Source organism: Nyctereutes procyonoides, unplaced genomic scaffold, assembly GCF_905146905.1.
Source record: "Nyctereutes procyonoides isolate TBG_1078 unplaced genomic scaffold, NYPRO_anot_genome, whole genome shotgun sequence".
Classification (NCBI taxonomy): domain Eukaryota; kingdom Metazoa; phylum Chordata; class Mammalia; order Carnivora; family Canidae; genus Nyctereutes; species Nyctereutes procyonoides.
In genome coordinates, this window is record NW_026575134.1 from 40,893 (window position 1) to 56,924 (window position 16,032).

At 60.1% G+C, this 16,032-nt stretch overlaps 1 protein-coding gene across 4 annotated transcripts; it reads left to right on the forward strand.

The window, feature by feature from the left end:
- Positions 1-1,001: 1,001 nt before the first annotated feature.
- On the forward strand, positions 1,002-15,408 carry CUNH7orf57 (chromosome unknown C7orf57 homolog). Of its 4 annotated transcripts, none has more exons than XM_055300726.1 (8): positions 1,002-1,130; positions 2,751-2,865; positions 6,270-6,455; positions 7,836-7,944; positions 9,798-9,954; positions 12,248-12,345; positions 13,827-14,044; positions 14,599-15,408. In XM_055300726.1, exons 2-8 carry the CDS (start codon positions 2,808-2,810, stop codon positions 14,643-14,645), a joined length of 873 nt encoding a protein of 290 aa, XP_055156701.1. In that variant the 5' UTR covers positions 1,002-1,130; positions 2,751-2,807; the 3' UTR covers positions 14,646-15,408. The 4 variants fall into 4 exon arrangements, with proteins under 4 accessions (XP_055156701.1, XP_055156702.1, XP_055156700.1 ...); XM_055300727.1 differs by having other exon boundaries at positions 13,869-14,044; positions 14,599-15,407; XM_055300725.1 differs by having other exon boundaries at positions 13,821-14,044; positions 14,599-15,406.
- The last annotated feature ends 624 nt before the right edge of the window (positions 15,409-16,032 follow it).

Below are 16,032 nucleotides of genomic sequence, written 5' to 3' on the forward strand. Positions count from 1 at the left end.
GTGCTGAATTCGTCTCAGGTGTATTACGATCAGCTACTCCCAGAACCAACCTTCTCCTGATCCTCAGTCCCCTAGGCAGATGAGGCTGTGACCTATGCAAAAGGAGGCCCGTCGTCATTCTTGAAGGCCACCCAAGCGCCTCTACACAGTGAGGAGTCTGCAGGATCCCGGCCGGGAGCCGGGTGAGCCGCAGTCAGGGCCGCTCGGTCACCGCAGCCCGGTTCTGGCCACCAGGCTCCTCACCCTCCGCCTGCACCTGTGCGGGTCCCCAACCCAGAGGCCGCAGGTCCGCACTGGGGGCAGGGGACCCGCAGAAATCTGAACACTTTTCCGCAGAAACACGGCCGAAGGCTTTAAAAAAGTGTTTTTAAAAAAACCCTCCTGAAAACAGAGGGTAAGAGGAAGGACGTTGACATGATCACGTCACTATTGACACACAGTTGGCAAACAGGCCCTTTGCCGCTTTACGGAGCATTTATTCCTCCTCTTTTTACTTATTTATTTTTTCTTAAAGATTTTATGTATTCATGAGACAGAGAGAGAGAGAGAGGCAGAGACACAGGCAGGGGGACGCGCAGGCCCCATGCAGGGAGCCCGACGCGGGACTCGATCCCGAGACCCCGGGTCGCGCCCTGGGCTGAAGGCGGCGCTAACCGCCGAGCCGCCCGGGCTGCCCTAAAGTTTAGTTTTAAAGTGTTTTGTTTTTCGCAATCCCGGCGCCCAGGGTGGGGCTCGTGGTCACCGCCCAACAACCAGAACCCCTGTTCCCCCAGCTGAGCCAGGAGCTCCCATTCGCCCTTTTTAAAAACTGCTTGAGATAAAAGGAGCTTGACCGGCCCGCCCGCCCGCTTGTTGTCCTCCGCGGAAACTCCCCGGGGTGGGGCCCCTCGGGGAGCAGGACGCCCGCCCCCGCCCTGATTGGCCGGCCGGCTCCCGCAGGCCTCTCCGATTGGCTGCGGGCGCTCCCGCCGCGTCCACCCATTGGCCGCCCGGCCGTTGCCAGGACGACGCGGGGCGCTGCGCTTCCGCACCCGCTGGGAGTGCGGGGTGGGCTGGGCGCCCCCGGCCCGCCGCTGGGAGAGCCGCCTGCGCGCCCGCCGCTGCCCCGACCCCGAGACCCCGGGCCGCAGGTGAGTGGGCGGGGCCGGCGTCACCCCGGACCTGGACCGCCCCTGCCCCGAGACTCCCGCCGCCGGGATTCCCCGCTGCCCCGGCGGTGTGCCTGCGTGGACGCGCCCCGCTGCACCCGGAGTGCGTGTGCCTGCGTGGACGCGCCCCGCTGCACCCGGAGTGCGTGTGCCTGCGTGGACGCGACCCTGCTGCACTCGGAGTGCGTGTGCCTGCGTGGACGCGCCCCGCTGCACCCGGAGTGCGTGTGCCTGCGTGGACGCGCCCCTGCTGCACCCGGAGTGCGTGTGCCTGCGTGGACGCGCCCCTGCTGCACCCGGAGTGCGTGTGCCTGCGTGGACGCGCCCCGCTGCACCCGGAGTGCGTGTGCCTGCGTGGACGCGACCCTGCTGTACCCCGGAGTGCGTGTGCCTGCGTGGACGCGCCCCTGCTGCACCCGGAGTGCGTGTGCCTGCGTGGACGCGCCCCGCTGCACCCGGAGTGCGTGTGCCTGCGTGGACGCGCCCCTGCTGTACCCCGGAGTGCGTGTGCCTGCGTGGACGTGCCCCTGCTGCACCCGGAGTGCGTGTGCCTGCGTGGACGTGCCCCTGCTGCACCCGGAGTGCGTGTGCCTGCGTGGACGCGCCCCTGCTGCACCCGGAGTGCGTGTGCCTGCGTGGACGTGCCCCTGCTGCACTCGGAGTGCGTGTGCCTGCGTGGACGTGCCCCTGCTGCACCCGGAGTGCGAGCGCCTGCGTGGACGTGCCCCTGCTGCACCCGGAGTGCGTGTGCCTGCGTGTACGTGCCCCTGCTGCACCCGGAGTGCATGTGCCTGCGTGGACGTGCCCCTGCTGCACTCGGAGTGCGTGTGCCTGCGTGGACGTGCCCCTGCTGCACCCGGAGTGCGTGTGCCTGCGTGGACGCGCCCCTGCTGCACTCGGAGTGCGTGTGCCTGCGTGGACGCGCCCCTGCTGCACCCGGAGTGCGTGTGCCTGCGTGGACGTGCCCCTGCTGCACCTGGAGTGTGTGTGCCTGCGTGGACGCGCCCCGCTGCACCCAGAGTGCATGTGCCTGCGTGGACGCGCCCCTGCTGTACCCCGGAGTGCGTGTGCCTGCGTGGAAGCGCCCCGCTGTACCCGGAGTGCGAGCGCCTGCGTGGACGTGCCCCTGCTGCACCTGGAGTGTGTGTGCCTGCGTGGACGCGCCCCGCTGCACCCAGAGTGCATGTGTGCCTGCGTGGACGCGCCCCTGCTGTACCCGGAGTGCGTGTGCCTGCGTGGACGCGCCCCTGCTGTACCCCGGAGTGCGTGTGCCTGCGTGGACGCGCCCCCCTGTACCCGGAGTGCGAGCGCCTGCGTGGACGCGCCCCGCTGCACCTGGAGTGCGTGTGCCTGCGTGGACGTGCCCCTGCTGCACCCGGAGTGCGTGTGCCTGTGTGGACGCGCCCTGTTACACTAATGGGTGTAGGCCCCTACTGTATACCCAGGATGACCTCTGTCCCCTGCTGTGCACCCACCTGCCTGGGTGGTGTGTACAGGGCATGGCTGTGCTCCTGCTGTATACCAGCATGCATAGGCCCCTGCTGCATACCCACGTGGTCATGCACGCCTGTCCCCAACCATGAGACGCCCGCGTGCCTGCAGGTGGAGGTGGACTGAGAGCTGTGGAAGAGGCCTCACCGGGCCCAGCGCGACCCCAGCATGAGGAACACAAGCAAAGAGCTGCAGGGCGCCAATGTGAGCCGCTACGCTCCCTGCGGTGAGTGACTTGGGAATGGGGCTGTGCACCCTGACTCTGCAGGCCTGGGGTGGGGGTGGGGGGGCAAAGAAAGCAGCTCCTGTACCCCAGGGTCAGAGCCACTTAAAGGGAAACAGGAAGAGAAAATGAGAAAAACCGAACACAGCCCAGCCCATCTTCTCTATTTTCTGCAAAGGAAAGCAGGCTTCCTACTGCTGCCCGCCACCCCCCCCCCCCCCCGCCGTAGGCCACGTGGGGAGCCGTCCTGCGTCCTGCTAGTCAGACCCTAGGTGAGCCTCAGGCGCTCCCCTGAGTGCAGGCCCGGCCTCTTCCAGCTGCACCCCACGGCGCTCTTGTCCCCGCACCAGCTCAGCCACGCCTGGGGGTTCTAGTGGCTGGACAGGGAACACAGCTGGAGGCCCTGCGGCCCTGGGCCTTCTCCCCTCCCCTCTGGACGCACAGGGGTCTCCGCGGCTGTGTGGGAAGCTGGCGGGCCCCCGCGGGGCTCACGTCTGCTCCGAGGGTAAGGAAGCCTGTCCTTCGGTTCCCAGATGAGCTCGGGATCCAGCTAGATGTGGCCGCCTCTGGTGACGCGGTGGCTCTGCTGGGACCCGGGTGGGGCAGGGCGGGGAGCTGGCCGCTTCCCCTCCTCACCACGGGCTCTCAGCCTTTTGTGACTGCTGCACACCTTGGAGGGTGGCCTCCCTGTGTACACGGCCCAAGCGGACACTGCAAGGCCCCGGCACTTTTATACACTAGCGTTTACCCTCAGAACAGCCCGAGGTGGCATCAGTATCCGCGGTTCATAGACGTGCACATTGAAGCCCGGACAGTTTTGGGAGGGAATGTCCCGTGGGGGCTCCTCGGCCCAGACTCTGAAGGCGGGAGCATGGCCATCAGCCCTCGGAGCCCCCGGGGTCGCTGCCTGCCCCCCTAACCTCTCGCCTCATGGGTAGCAGAAGGGAGCTCCTCTCCTGCGGGTGAGGACGCTTGGAGGCCACACCCAGAAACAGAGGAGAAGCGCCCGGGTGGCTCAGTCCCGCCAGCACCGGCCTGGCCGTGGGTTTCTGCTGGGGTCGTGATCTCGGGCTGTGAGATGGAATCCTGCATCTGCGTCCACGGTCCCTGGGGAGTCTGCTGCACGTCCCCCCGCCCCACCCGCTCAAGCTCTGGCAATTAAGTAAATAGATGTTTAAAAAGGGAGGGAGAGAGAGAGAGAGAGAGAGAGAGAGAGAGAGAGAGAAATCCACGTGAGGCCCAGCGCTGCCGATGGAGCCAAACAAGCAGAAGGAGACTGGTCGCCGTAGTGCTGGTAATAATTGCCGTGCGAGTCCTAATAATTCTAGGTGCTGAGGCTACAGGACCGTCCTGGTTCCTTTCGGCCTGCGTGTGTGTGCGTGTGTGCACGCGAGCGCCTTTGCACGCAGCTATCAGTGCCTGGACTGGAGTTCAGTGCCTGCCTGCGGCTTCCCGTAATGAGAACTGGAAGATACACTGTCCTCCGTGGATTAATTAGTAAGCAAAACACAGAGAGGGAAAATAAAGCAAGAAGGGCACGTCCTCCCTCTAAGAGAGAATATTTGAGTTGAATGTGATCCGAGTAGGAAGCTGCCCGAGCTCTTCCTCCTGTGAGCTTCTGCTTGATTCTTAAACCTTTCCTAATACTTATTTTTCATTCTCAAAACTAAAAATCTCTATTTAGCTCATTGCTGTCCTTTAGAGCTTCAAATATTTTCTTATGTTGAATATGATTCATTTTTATGCAGTGAACCCAGCGTTAGAAGTAGAAATTGGACGTGTAAGCTTTTCCCTTTGGAGGACAGTTGTTCATGGGATCCTTGTGTGTTACATACATTAGTTTTGTTTAAATACTTATTTTATTTTTTGAGAGGGAGAGAGAGAGCGAGCGCACGAGGCGGGGAGGGGCAGAGAGAGAGAATCGCAAGCAGACTCCAAGCTGAGTACAGAGCCTGATGCAAGGCTTGATCCCACGACCCTGAGATCATGACCTGAGCCAAAACCAAGAGCCCAACGCTCACCCAACCGAGCCACCCAGGTTGACATAATCTACTCAGCACAGTTTCCCGTCACCTGCGGTATTAGAGTCTCCAGGGCAGCAGAACCAACAGCGCGTCTCTCTATCACCGTCAGCTGTCTATCATCTGTCTATTGTCATCTGTCTGTGGAGAGGTTTATTTTAAGGAAGTGGCTCACACAGTTGTGGAGTTGGGTAAGTCCAAAGCCCGCAGGGCCGGAGACCCAGGGAGGAGCTGATGTTGCCTCGAGAGCCCAAAGGCTATTGGAGGCATTGGAGGCAGCGTTCCCTCCTCCCTGGGCCGGGGCGGGGGGACCTCAGTCTTTTTCTCTCAAGGCCTTCAACTGACTAGATGCGGCCCACCCACGTGATGGACGGTGGTCTGCTTTAATCAAAGTCCACTGATGTAAATGTTGATCTCACCTAAAAATGTCTTCACAGCAGCCCGAGTGTCCCCATCTCTTCCCTCTGGGGACCATAAGTAGATACTGGGCAGTGCGGGTCCCTGGGGTTCTGTATCTACCTCTCGCTCCCCACGGGCCTCAGTGGTCACAGAACGGCCTGCGGGGCTGTCCTGGGTGTCTGCTCTGCCAGCACCATGGTCCCCTCATTCCCCAGGGCGCCTCTGTCCATGGGGCTCAGAGCAGGGAGGGGGAGGGAGGGCGGGCAGCAGGTGGCCTTCCCCCTCCCTGGTGGCACCTCCCACTCAGGGCCACCCACAGAGGTGACCCCCTGCCCCCCCGCCCCGTCTGCACCCCTCATGCCCCAGCTCCGTGGGCCCACCGGCGACTGCAAGGGTGTGGCTCCGTGGTCCTGGGTGCCTCCCGTGTCCGTGCACCTGTGACCTCTGGCTAAGGGGGTCCCGCCATGGCCTCAAGCACGGGCCGCAGGGGCAGAGGGCTGGGGGCCTCGTCCCGCTGCTGCCAGACGCCGCCGTGCACACCCAGGCCGCTGCTTCTGGGCGGACGTTGTGTCTCGGTGTCCTTAGCGTGCCGGGGCAGCAGGTCTGGGCCAGTCCTGCCACATACCCCGCCTGGCCTGCCGCGCTGTGCGTGACCCGGGATTGTGCAGGCACCTGTGCTCCCTGAAGTAGCGGAAACGCGGGCTGCTCCCGGGCCCGCGGCGGGGGAACACGGGCCACACACACAGGGGATTTGGACTCCTGGAGGGGGCTGTGCCCCCGGGGGCAGAGGTGCGGCCGGTGCTCGGGGAGCTGCCCCTCCCGTGGGTGGCCGCTGGCTTGCTGCCACTGCAGGTGTTCCAAAGGGGCGCTTTCTCCCGTGCCCATGTCCCGTGGGCGCGACCCCGGCCCGGCGTGGCTCGTCGCGGCTCGTCGTGGGCAGGGGCGCAGGCCCACCTGAGCGCTCCTCGCTCTCTCTCCTCTCTGTAGACTGGTATTACCACCTTCCCGCGAAGCGGTCGGAGAAGCCCGTGGACGCGCCGCCGGCCTCCCAGATCCCAGGCCTCAGTGGCCTGAGGGAGCCTCCCCATGGGCACGTGCCTGGGCCACGGAGGTACTGGGTGAAAGACACGGACTCGGAGTACGTGAAGCTGGCCAAGCAAGGCGGCCGGCCCGGTAAGCAGCGCTGCCACCCCAGGGCCCCTCGCTGCCTCCGCGAGGAGCTGCCTGTGATGCGGACGTCCCGCCCCAGGCCAGTGGACGTCCAGGGTCATGGCACAGCCTGGGATATTGCACCATCGCAGGGTCACCCGCCCCCAGCCCGCGGTGGGGTGCCGAGGGGCTCGGGCCACCGTCTGCCCCCCCGGGGGGTCGTGCCTGCACCTCCCTGGCCCCTCGGGGCGACCAGTGGGGTCCTGCTTGGCCCTCGTCAGGGGCTGTCCTGTGGTGGCGACATAGGCCACAGACAAGATTCAGACGAGGCCGAGGAGCATCCGCCGTGGCCCACGGTTTAAGCGAGGACGTTCCTAGGGACGGCCGCTGAGGCAGGGGTCCCCCTGGGACGGTGGCCCTAGTGCTGAGGGACGTGAGAGCCACCGCCTGTCCTCCCCTTGTCCTGGCCGCCATCAGTGTCTGTCAGGGGTCCCCCTGAGACACTGGGCCTGGGTGTCCAGGAGCCAGGCCACCCCACCCCGCCCGCTCCGTGTCAGGCCCAGGACAGGGCCTCCATGTTCCTCTGGCCTCTCCCTGTCCCCCAGCCTCCCGCTAAGGGATCTCACGCTAGATAAGAGGATGGCATCGGGACGTCAGTGCTGATGCCATCCAGGCGCCATGACTGTGTAGCACCCGCCCTCCGGAACCTTCGGTCCAAGTTCATGGGGGCAGAGGGGCCACAGGTCTGCGAGAGGTCGCCAAACTGCCCCAAAACAGCAGTGACAGTGACAATGCCCAAGGAGGCAGGGAGAAGGGAGGAAGAAAGCAAGCAGATGCGAGCACGGGGGGAGCTGGGGGATCCCGGCTGTTCTTGCAACTTCTCTCTGGGTCTGAAATGTTTCAAAATCAAACGCAGAACAAAGTGTTAAACATCTACTGATCCCGAGACGTGGGATCTGCCGGCCTGTTAGCAGGCAGGGCCGGCCCCCAGCTTGGAGGAGGCCGTGGCGGGAGGGCCGGAAGCCTCGGAGCGGGCAGGCGGCTCCTGAGCTGGTGGGTCTCAGACAGGAAGGAGCCTGTGCTCTGTCCCCCTCGGTGGCTCCAAGCGGAGGCCCTGATGACCACGTCCCCTCGCCCACTCCCCGCTGTGTGAGAACAGCGGCAGCGAACAGTCGGACGTGAGGAGGGTAGCTGAGAGCGCAGCCAGCAGGCAGCCCCCCGGGGACCCGAGGAGTTTTGTCCCCTGATGGTGGACGTCAGCACGCGTGGGCGCCAGCTCCATAGCAGGGCGAGCTCTGGGGACCCCGGGACTGGGCCGACCCCGGGAGAAGTCACAGTCCCTGCTGTGTGGTCACCTGCCTGCTCTTGTGCTACACGCTCACGCCGTGTCTCTTTGGCTTTGAGATCTGCTGAAACACTTTGTGCCCGGGACCAGGAAGGGCTCCCCGGTGGCCTACTCCTTGCCAGACTGGTACGTGCACCACAGCAAGCCGCCCACGGCCGAGCAGAGACAGTGAGTATCCCGAGGGACACGGAGGGGGGTGGTACAGCCCTGGGAGCGGCTCAGGGGGGCTGCTCAGGGGGCGTGGCCAACGGGATCCCAGCCGGGACCAGCGCCAGACCTCTGGGGCTGCCTCGGGGCCTCAGCTTCAAGCTGTGTCCCCTGTGCCCCTATAACCAGCAGCCGGACGCAGGTGCCCTGTGAAGCCAGAAATGCAGGCACTCCCAAGTTCCTGTGGGACGCCACATCCCCCAGAACGTCTGCAAGGCCTAGAAATCCCCGTGCTTGGGCATGCATGCCCTAGCTTCCAGACCCCCTCCCGGGAGGCTTCACAGTGGAGCCTGGGGCAGGAGCCCAGATGTGTGTGAGCTGTTACCCCGTGTCCCTGAAGCCTGTGCCCGGGGTCACGTGCCGTTTTGTCCTCGAGGTTCCCGTCCCCCTGGAATCTAAAACTCACACTCGGCCAACACAGCGGAGCTCTGATTTGAGCAAAGCAGAGAGGAGAGGGCCCACGTGTCCCAGGAGGAGCTTCCAGAGACCCCAGGCCCCCGGGGGCCAGCTTACCGCACTGCCTGTCCGTCCCAGAGCCTGTCCCCTACCTGGACACAAGGCCGGGGTGCCTCTGAGCATCCGCGCAGCCCTGTGCAGCCCAGGAGGCCGCTGCTGCAGGGCGTTGTGGGAGGATCAGGAGGCCCGGCCCCTCCCTGCCTCGGCTCGCACTGCCCACCTGCTGGGCCTGTGGGGGAGCAGAGAGCACTGCTGCCCCTCCCACCCCATGTGTCCCTGTCAACGGCCCAGGCCTCCTGGTGCTCAGAGGGCGTGAGGGGGGGTTGGTACAGGAGACAGTTTCCTCCTGTGAAAAGTCGGGAGCTGGGAGCCGCGGTGGAAACTGGCCTTCCGCGGAGAGTTCCTGTCCCTTCGGTCTCTGGGGCCTTTCCCTGCCCGTACAGAGCCCGAAATATAGGGGGGCCCAGCTGCTGTCCCTGCGGCGGCTTCTCCCCAGGGGTCCCTAGCCTGCATTCCCAGCCTCTGACCTCTGCTCCCTGGCCTCACCCATGGCTTCCTCGGGGGCCTCCCACCTGCCTCTGTCCTCCCTCTGGGTCAGGGCAGCGGGAGCCCCTTCTGGCTCTTTGTACTCCCTGCTCTGAGCACTGCACCCCGAGGGCCTCCCTCTCCTCCCCCAGCTGCGGGCCCGCACCTTGCCCAGGCCCTGCCCCCTCCGTGCCCCTCACTGCTGCCAGGGTGAAGCCCCAGCCCTTAGCCCTTGGGCAGTGAGGGCGATGGTGACTAGGAGAATGCAGCGGGTGCACATCCCCGCCCCCTGCCCCTGCCCCTGCTCCAGGCCTGAGTGCTTTCCAGTGGAGACAGGAAATCAGGCTGGAAGTTTACATACTACATTAAACATGACGGGGGGAGGGGGGGCGCCTGGTGGCTTAGTCCACTGAGTGGCGACTCTTGATTTTGGCTCAGGTCCTGATCTCAGGGTCATGGGACGAGCCCAGGGCAGAATCTGCTTGGGATTCTCTCTCTCCCTCTGCCCCTTCCCCTACTCACACGGTCCCCCATCTCTCTCTTTCCCTAAAAATAAATAAATAAAATCTTTTAAAAAACGACCATCAAACAGAAAACAGAAAAAAACAGTAGTGCTATTAAATGATCCTGTGAAATGATAAATGTGAAGGAGGGAAGGGAAAAGGAGGGAGGGGGGAGGGAGGAGGGAGGCGACAACGAAGAAGGATGGAAGAGGGAGGGGAGGGAGTGGGGGGGAGGGGAGGGAGGGGAACAGAGGAATGGGGAGGAGGGAGGAGGAAGTGGGGGGAGGGGAGGGAGTGGCCTCAGGTGGGCCTGTGCCCCTGTCTCTGCAGGATCCCCAGCGTCTCCATGCCCGATTACATGGTTTACGAAGAGTTTCACCCCGAGCCAGCCAACGGTAGCTATGAGTCCAGAAGGGGGCCCTTCGACTTCGACGTGAAAACAGTTTGGCAAAGGGAGGCAGAGGAACGGGAGAAGGAGAAGAGAAAGGTGAGTGGCCGCCTGCCCTGCGGGGCTTGCGGCTCCATGTGGCTGTCAGCTGTCGCTGTGGCCGCCACACGGAGAGCAGAACCGCGACACGGCCCTGTATTTTATTTTTTAAAAAGACGTGTTTATTTTAGAGAGAGCCCACACGTGGGAGGGAGGGGCAGGGAGCCCGACGCGGGCTGCATCCCACCTCCCCTCCCTGGGATCGGGGCCTGAGCTGAAACCCAGTGGCGGTCACTCAACCCACTGAGCTACCCAGGCGCCCAGTTCTGTATGCATGTATGTATGTATTTTTTAAAGATTTTATTTATTCATGAGAGACACAGAGAGGCAGGGACACAGGCAGAGGGAGAAGCAGGCTCCCTGCAGGGAGCCCGACGTGGGACTTGATCCCGGGACCGGGTGTCATGCCCTGGGCCCAAGGCAGATGCTCAACCGCTGAGCCGCCCCCCCCCCCCGGGGCTGCCCCCCAGTTCTGTATTTTAAATTGAATCGACTAAAGGGCAAGAGGCCCTGATAATACTCCGTTTTTTTCCTTTTTATACGTATTAACTCCACCAGGTAAGATGACCTTGTAGAAAGTGATTTTTAGCTGGTTAATGCTTGTCTAGGGCAGCCTCCGGCATGTGTAGGAAGGACATCCTGTATTTACTCATTATCCGTTCCCTAAACCTGTCTATTGTGTCTAAGTGAAGATCTCCCTGGAAGATTCCTTATTGATCATAAGGGGAGAGAAGTGATACTTTTCTCCGGTACAAAGCTCCTGGGGGGTATTTGACCACCAAGAGCAGCTGGCTCCAGGGTGAGAGGCTTGTTTGGGGATTGGAATTTAATTTAATTATTTTATTTTATTTTATTTTAAGATTTTATTTATTTATTTCAGATAGAGTGAGCAAGGAAGCACAAGCAGGGGTATGAGGAGGGGCAGAGGGAGAAGCAGGCTCTCTGCTGAGCAGGGAGCCCGATGCAGGACTGGGTCCCAGGACCCTGAGGTCATAAGCTGAGCCAAAGGCGATGCTTGACCCACTGAGCCACCAGGAGCCCTGGGGATTTGTATTTTAAAAGAGAAATTAGGAGCTCGGGGCCCTCTGCAGTTGGTGGCCTTGTGGTTGGCTATCTCGATTCGGAGGCCTTCCCCACTGTCCTGGGCTGAGCACTGCCCCCCGGGGCTCCAGCTCGGAGGCCTTGTGAGGCAAACAGTGGTTTTCCCAGCCTGGGTGCCAGTGGGTGCCCGGAACCTCTGCGCCCGACTCCCAGGCTTGTCTTCTCTGTGTCCTGGTTTGAGGAGAAACCCTGGCAGTTTGCGGACTTAGGCAGTTGGACGCCATGTCGGTCGTCTCCCGTGGGCTGCCCGGTTTTCCTCTGGCTCAGGTTCTGGGTTCGGATCCTCTGCATGATCCATGAAACACACTGTTTTTAGGATCAGGTCCAGAGTCTTGGTGATACACTAAGTGCCCAAACATGGAGCGATGAAGGGGTCCTGGGTGTTAACCTCCGCCACCGTGTGCATCTAGGGGACCTTGGAGACGCTACTTGCTGTCTGAGCCGCAGGTCCAGTGGGGTTTCACAGCCCCCGACCCCCACCGTGTGGGGCCTGATGAGTGTGCGAAGCAAGGAGGCAGGGAGCAAGCCGGTTGTGGTGATGGACACCAGCAGGGCGGCTGGTTGAGCTCCAGGAACAGGGTGCGGGGTGCCAGCCAGGGTTGGGGGGCGCCCCGTGGGGAGGGCCTGGCTGTCCCTGCCATGCCCCCCCCCCTCATGCCAGACCCAAGCCCGTATTACCGAGGACGGCCGCTCACCTGCGGGGTGCTGGGCCGGAGCGTGCCCCCTTCCTGAAGGGCCTCCTTCCCTCCCTAGAAATGCCTGGGTGCCTCCCCGTGTGCTAGCTTGTTTTTTTTTTTTTTTTCTTTTTGTGGGTTTTCTTTCGTTTTCCTGTAGCATCCTCCCAACCCACTTTGTTAGGGTGTAACGCACACGCAGGAAATGCACTTTTTTTTTTTTTTTTTTTTTTTTTACCAAGCACCGTTCTCCGGGTTTTGCCGAGTGTGTCAGCAGCACAGCCGTGAAGGAACAGAGCTGTTCCGTGGGCCCCAAGCCTCCCAGCCTCTGTGCAGCCGGGCGGAGCCACTGCCCTGGGACCCTGGGGGCAGCTGGGACTGTTGCTCAGGGCCGGGGGAACGAAGAGCCTGCCCGAGTGTTCCCGCCCTGTTTGTTTGGTTCCACGGTCAGGGAATGTCCTCTGCCAGCGTCGGGATGCCTGTCCCCCAACCAGGGTTCTGTGTGGTTCTTGCAACAGGTGAGGCTACCAGCCATTAACTCCAAGTACCCGAGCAAAGTGGGGACCCCGCTCAGCCCCAAAGACCCCGAAGGAAGCAGAGTCTCCTTCCCTCCCATGTAAGTCACCTGGGCCGTGCCCACGCCACCTGGGTCAGGTTTGGGTGTGGGCCTCTGCGTCCAGCGTCCCGAGGACAGAGTCCCAGGAATGGCAACACGGCGCTGGGCTGACGGCCTCATGATGCTCTCTTCCTGGGAACACGTTTTGGTGACGGCTCGTTGCTGTCACAGCCCCGTGGCCCAGCCTTGCCCGCCAGCGTGGGGGTCGTGCCCCCGTGGAGTGCAGCTGCCCCCCTTCCACGCATGTGCTGTGTGGGTACGGAACATCTCCAACAGGCTGCTCTGTCCCGTGAGCCTGTGTCCTGCCTGAGGCCCCCACCGGGGACCCCGTCCTCACCTTTTAAATTCAGGGGCACCACCCCACACGTGTGCATGGCCCCATCCGGACGTGTCCTGTCACCAGGGCTTGGACCGTGTGTCCGCAGCCGCTGGTGTCACTCGGGCTCTGCATTCGGGGCTCCGGCACTCGGGGAGTGAAGCCCCGAGACCTTAGCTTCTCTTCACTGTCTCAGAACCCCGGCGAGTGCCAGGAGTTGTGTCACTAACTGTCCCACGAATTCCTCAAACAGGCTCTGGTCTGGGGTGGTGGGGAGCAAAGGGGTCAGTGAGCACAGCGTATGGGGCAGCGGGTGGGGTTCCCACACTGCCACTGGGGGAGCAGGGGGGCCGGCAGGCGACCCTTCACAACACAGCAACTCAGGTGTGCCACCTGTGCCACGGTCCTGCTCCCAGGCCTGGGTGCCCCCTCCACGTCGGGGTCCCCGCACCCTGAGCACTCTGTGCCTGCCAACGAGTGGCCCCCAAGTGAGCAACAGACGAAGGCAAAGCAGTGCAGAGAAGCAGCAGATAATCTTCTCCTTAAAGTTAATTTATTGACGTCATCTACACACCCAGGGGCTCGAACTCACGACCCCGAGGTCACGAGTCGCACGCTCCATGGAGCGTGATGGAGCCAGCCAGGCACCCCCAGGAGAGCTCACCTTTAATGTGGAGGAAGAGCTAGTCGAGAAAAAGGACCATTTGGTAGAGATGGTAGCGTCCGGGCAACCCACCACCTCCCAGGGAAGCGGGTGTTTTCCCCGAGAAATGCCGCGGTATCCTCTAGTGCGCTCACGCTCACGGGAAAGGTGAGCAAGCTCCCACCATGTGCAGGGACGGCTGCGAGTACGTTACCTGGGGCTCCCAGGGGAAGGGGGGCCGCCGCTGGGAGTGCAGCTTGTGATCTTGGGGTCCTGAGTTCAAGCCCCACGTTGAGCATACAGATGGCTTCAGTAAATTAATTAATTAAATTGACTTTAAAAATTGGGAAGAGGGACATCGAGATTGAGAGAGAAAGAGAGAGAGGAATATCTCCGCTATGTTTGAGGAACAAGAACGCATCCTGGCTATTACCGGCTCACTCGCTGAGATGTGGTCGGAACTACCGTTAATTGACCTTTGCACTGAAGTTTGACATGAATTTCTCTCTTTTTGAGGCCTAGTCAAAAAGCCAGTTCACCCACAAACTTTTCCAAACTTATCAGCAATGGGTATAAGGACGAGTGGCTGCAGCAGCGAGCGGACGCAGACAAGAGAACCCCGCAGGCCCCCGGGGCGACCCCTCCGGCTCCGTCCCCGCAAGAGCCCGACGGGCGCCAGGGTGCAGAGTCTGACCCCGACCCGGAGGTGCCCGAGGGCGAGGGTGCCGGGGACGTTCAAGGTGAAGTGCGCCCCACAGCCCGCGTTCACTGAGGCTCTGTTCCCTGAGATTTCCTGTCTCACCCCGGATCTCACCCCGAGGAATCCAGAGGCCGTGTAAAGTCCTACAGAAGTGAGGGGCTTGCAGCTAGAGGAGGATCAGAAACGTTTCACTCTCCTGTTTATTCCCACAAATAGCTAAAGTCATGATCTCTGTGAGGTTGCATTTTCTTTTCTTTCTTTTTTTTTTGAAGATTTTATTTATTCATTTGACAAATAGAAGCACAAGCAGGGGGAGGAGCAGAGGAAGAAGGAGAAGCAGGGAGCCCGAGACAGGACTCCATCCCGGGACCCTGAGATCATGACCTGAGCCGAGGCAGACACTTCACCCGCTGAGCCACCCAGGCGTCCCCGGGAGTTACACTTTTATAGAGACTTCAGGACTGGTCCTCGAATATGAGAACAGAAATATGTTCTTTCCGTTACTTAAAATTAATGGGTTAAGAATCTTAATTCGTAAAAAAATGTCATCTTCGTATCTCTCTCCAGCAGCCATCTCTTCCCGTTGCATTACAGGGGCAAGCACGTCTCCACCGGCCTCCACGCCAGCAGAGCTCAACTGAACCCCACCTGATACGCACCTAGGATCGCTTTCCGATGGCTGAATAGCATCTGACTACATGACAACTATATTTAGGAGGCTCCTGCTATATTTTACCAAGATAGATTCTTATGAAATAATTTCTCATCGAGCCGATTTGACATCACTGTTGCAGAGCTGGTCTGAGTGTTGGGTGTTGCTTCCTGTGCTTCTCTGGGATGTGAGGCACAGGGTCGCTGGGCGTCTTGCTGGCCTGGGATGTCCCAGGGTCTTGGAACCAGCCACTTCCTCCCAGCCCGTCATCCGACGTCACCGGTTCCTGTGTTAGTCTCCGTCGGTGACATTTTGATTGAAATCAACTATTTAGACTCTTAAAGAAACGCAAAGTCTTTTCCATTATTGGGTCCTGTAATCTTTGTAGAAATAATTTTTTCTGTTCCAAAATAGTTTAACTCCAGAATATTGTGACAGAGTTTATACTAAGAAAAAGATTAATTTGTTATGCCTTAAGACTGTAAGCATTTAATGTAAGAGCAAGGTAGCATTTGCCAGTTTAAAACTTTTGCTAATATTTTTTGCATAAATTGAAATTCATAATATTATACATTTATTTTGTATCGTTTAGGTAAAACTATGTGTAATTTTAATGTTTAACTTAGTCTTAACAGAAAATTTAAAATAATCAGACTGAATTTGCTTATTTTATAAATTTTGCTACTATTTATGCGTAATTAGCATGATAATGTAGTTTTATATTTGTCCATTTAATTAATGAATAAAATAGTTTTCAGAAAGCCAGATAAAGTCTCAAGTGTTTTTTTTTAAAGGTTTATCTATTTATTTGTTTGAGAGAGAGAGAGCATAAGCAGGGGGAGCAGCAGAGGCAGGAGCAGAGATCTCGATATGGGACTCGATCCCAGGACCCTGCGATCATGACCTGGGCTGAAGCAGACGCTTCACTGACTGAGCCACCCCGGAGCCCCTAGATATAAAAATCTTGAACCAAATGTTAGCAGTCAGACAATGTACAGAAAGAACTAGATTCTATTACTAGGTCGGATTTGTCACAGGTGTGCAAGGCTGGTTCAACACCCACAAGTCAATGTGTGTAATCCACCAAGGAACACGCTGAAGCAGAAAGATCATAGGATTCCATGAACGGACACAGGGTGTCTGGCAAAATTCAGCACCCACTCACGACAAGAACTCTGAGCAAAGCAGGAACTGAGGGCGCTGCCTCTGTTACAGGATTTCTCCCCTTTCGTGACGGTTCTTGGTCACGCTGCTTGGAAGAGGGAAGAGGTAGACGGTGAGGAGAGGTGGGTGGCAAAGTGTATTGAGACACAACAGTAAAGCAAACCAAGCTCCCGAAAAGGGAGGGGAGCCAGGTGGGTGAATGCCAGTGAGAA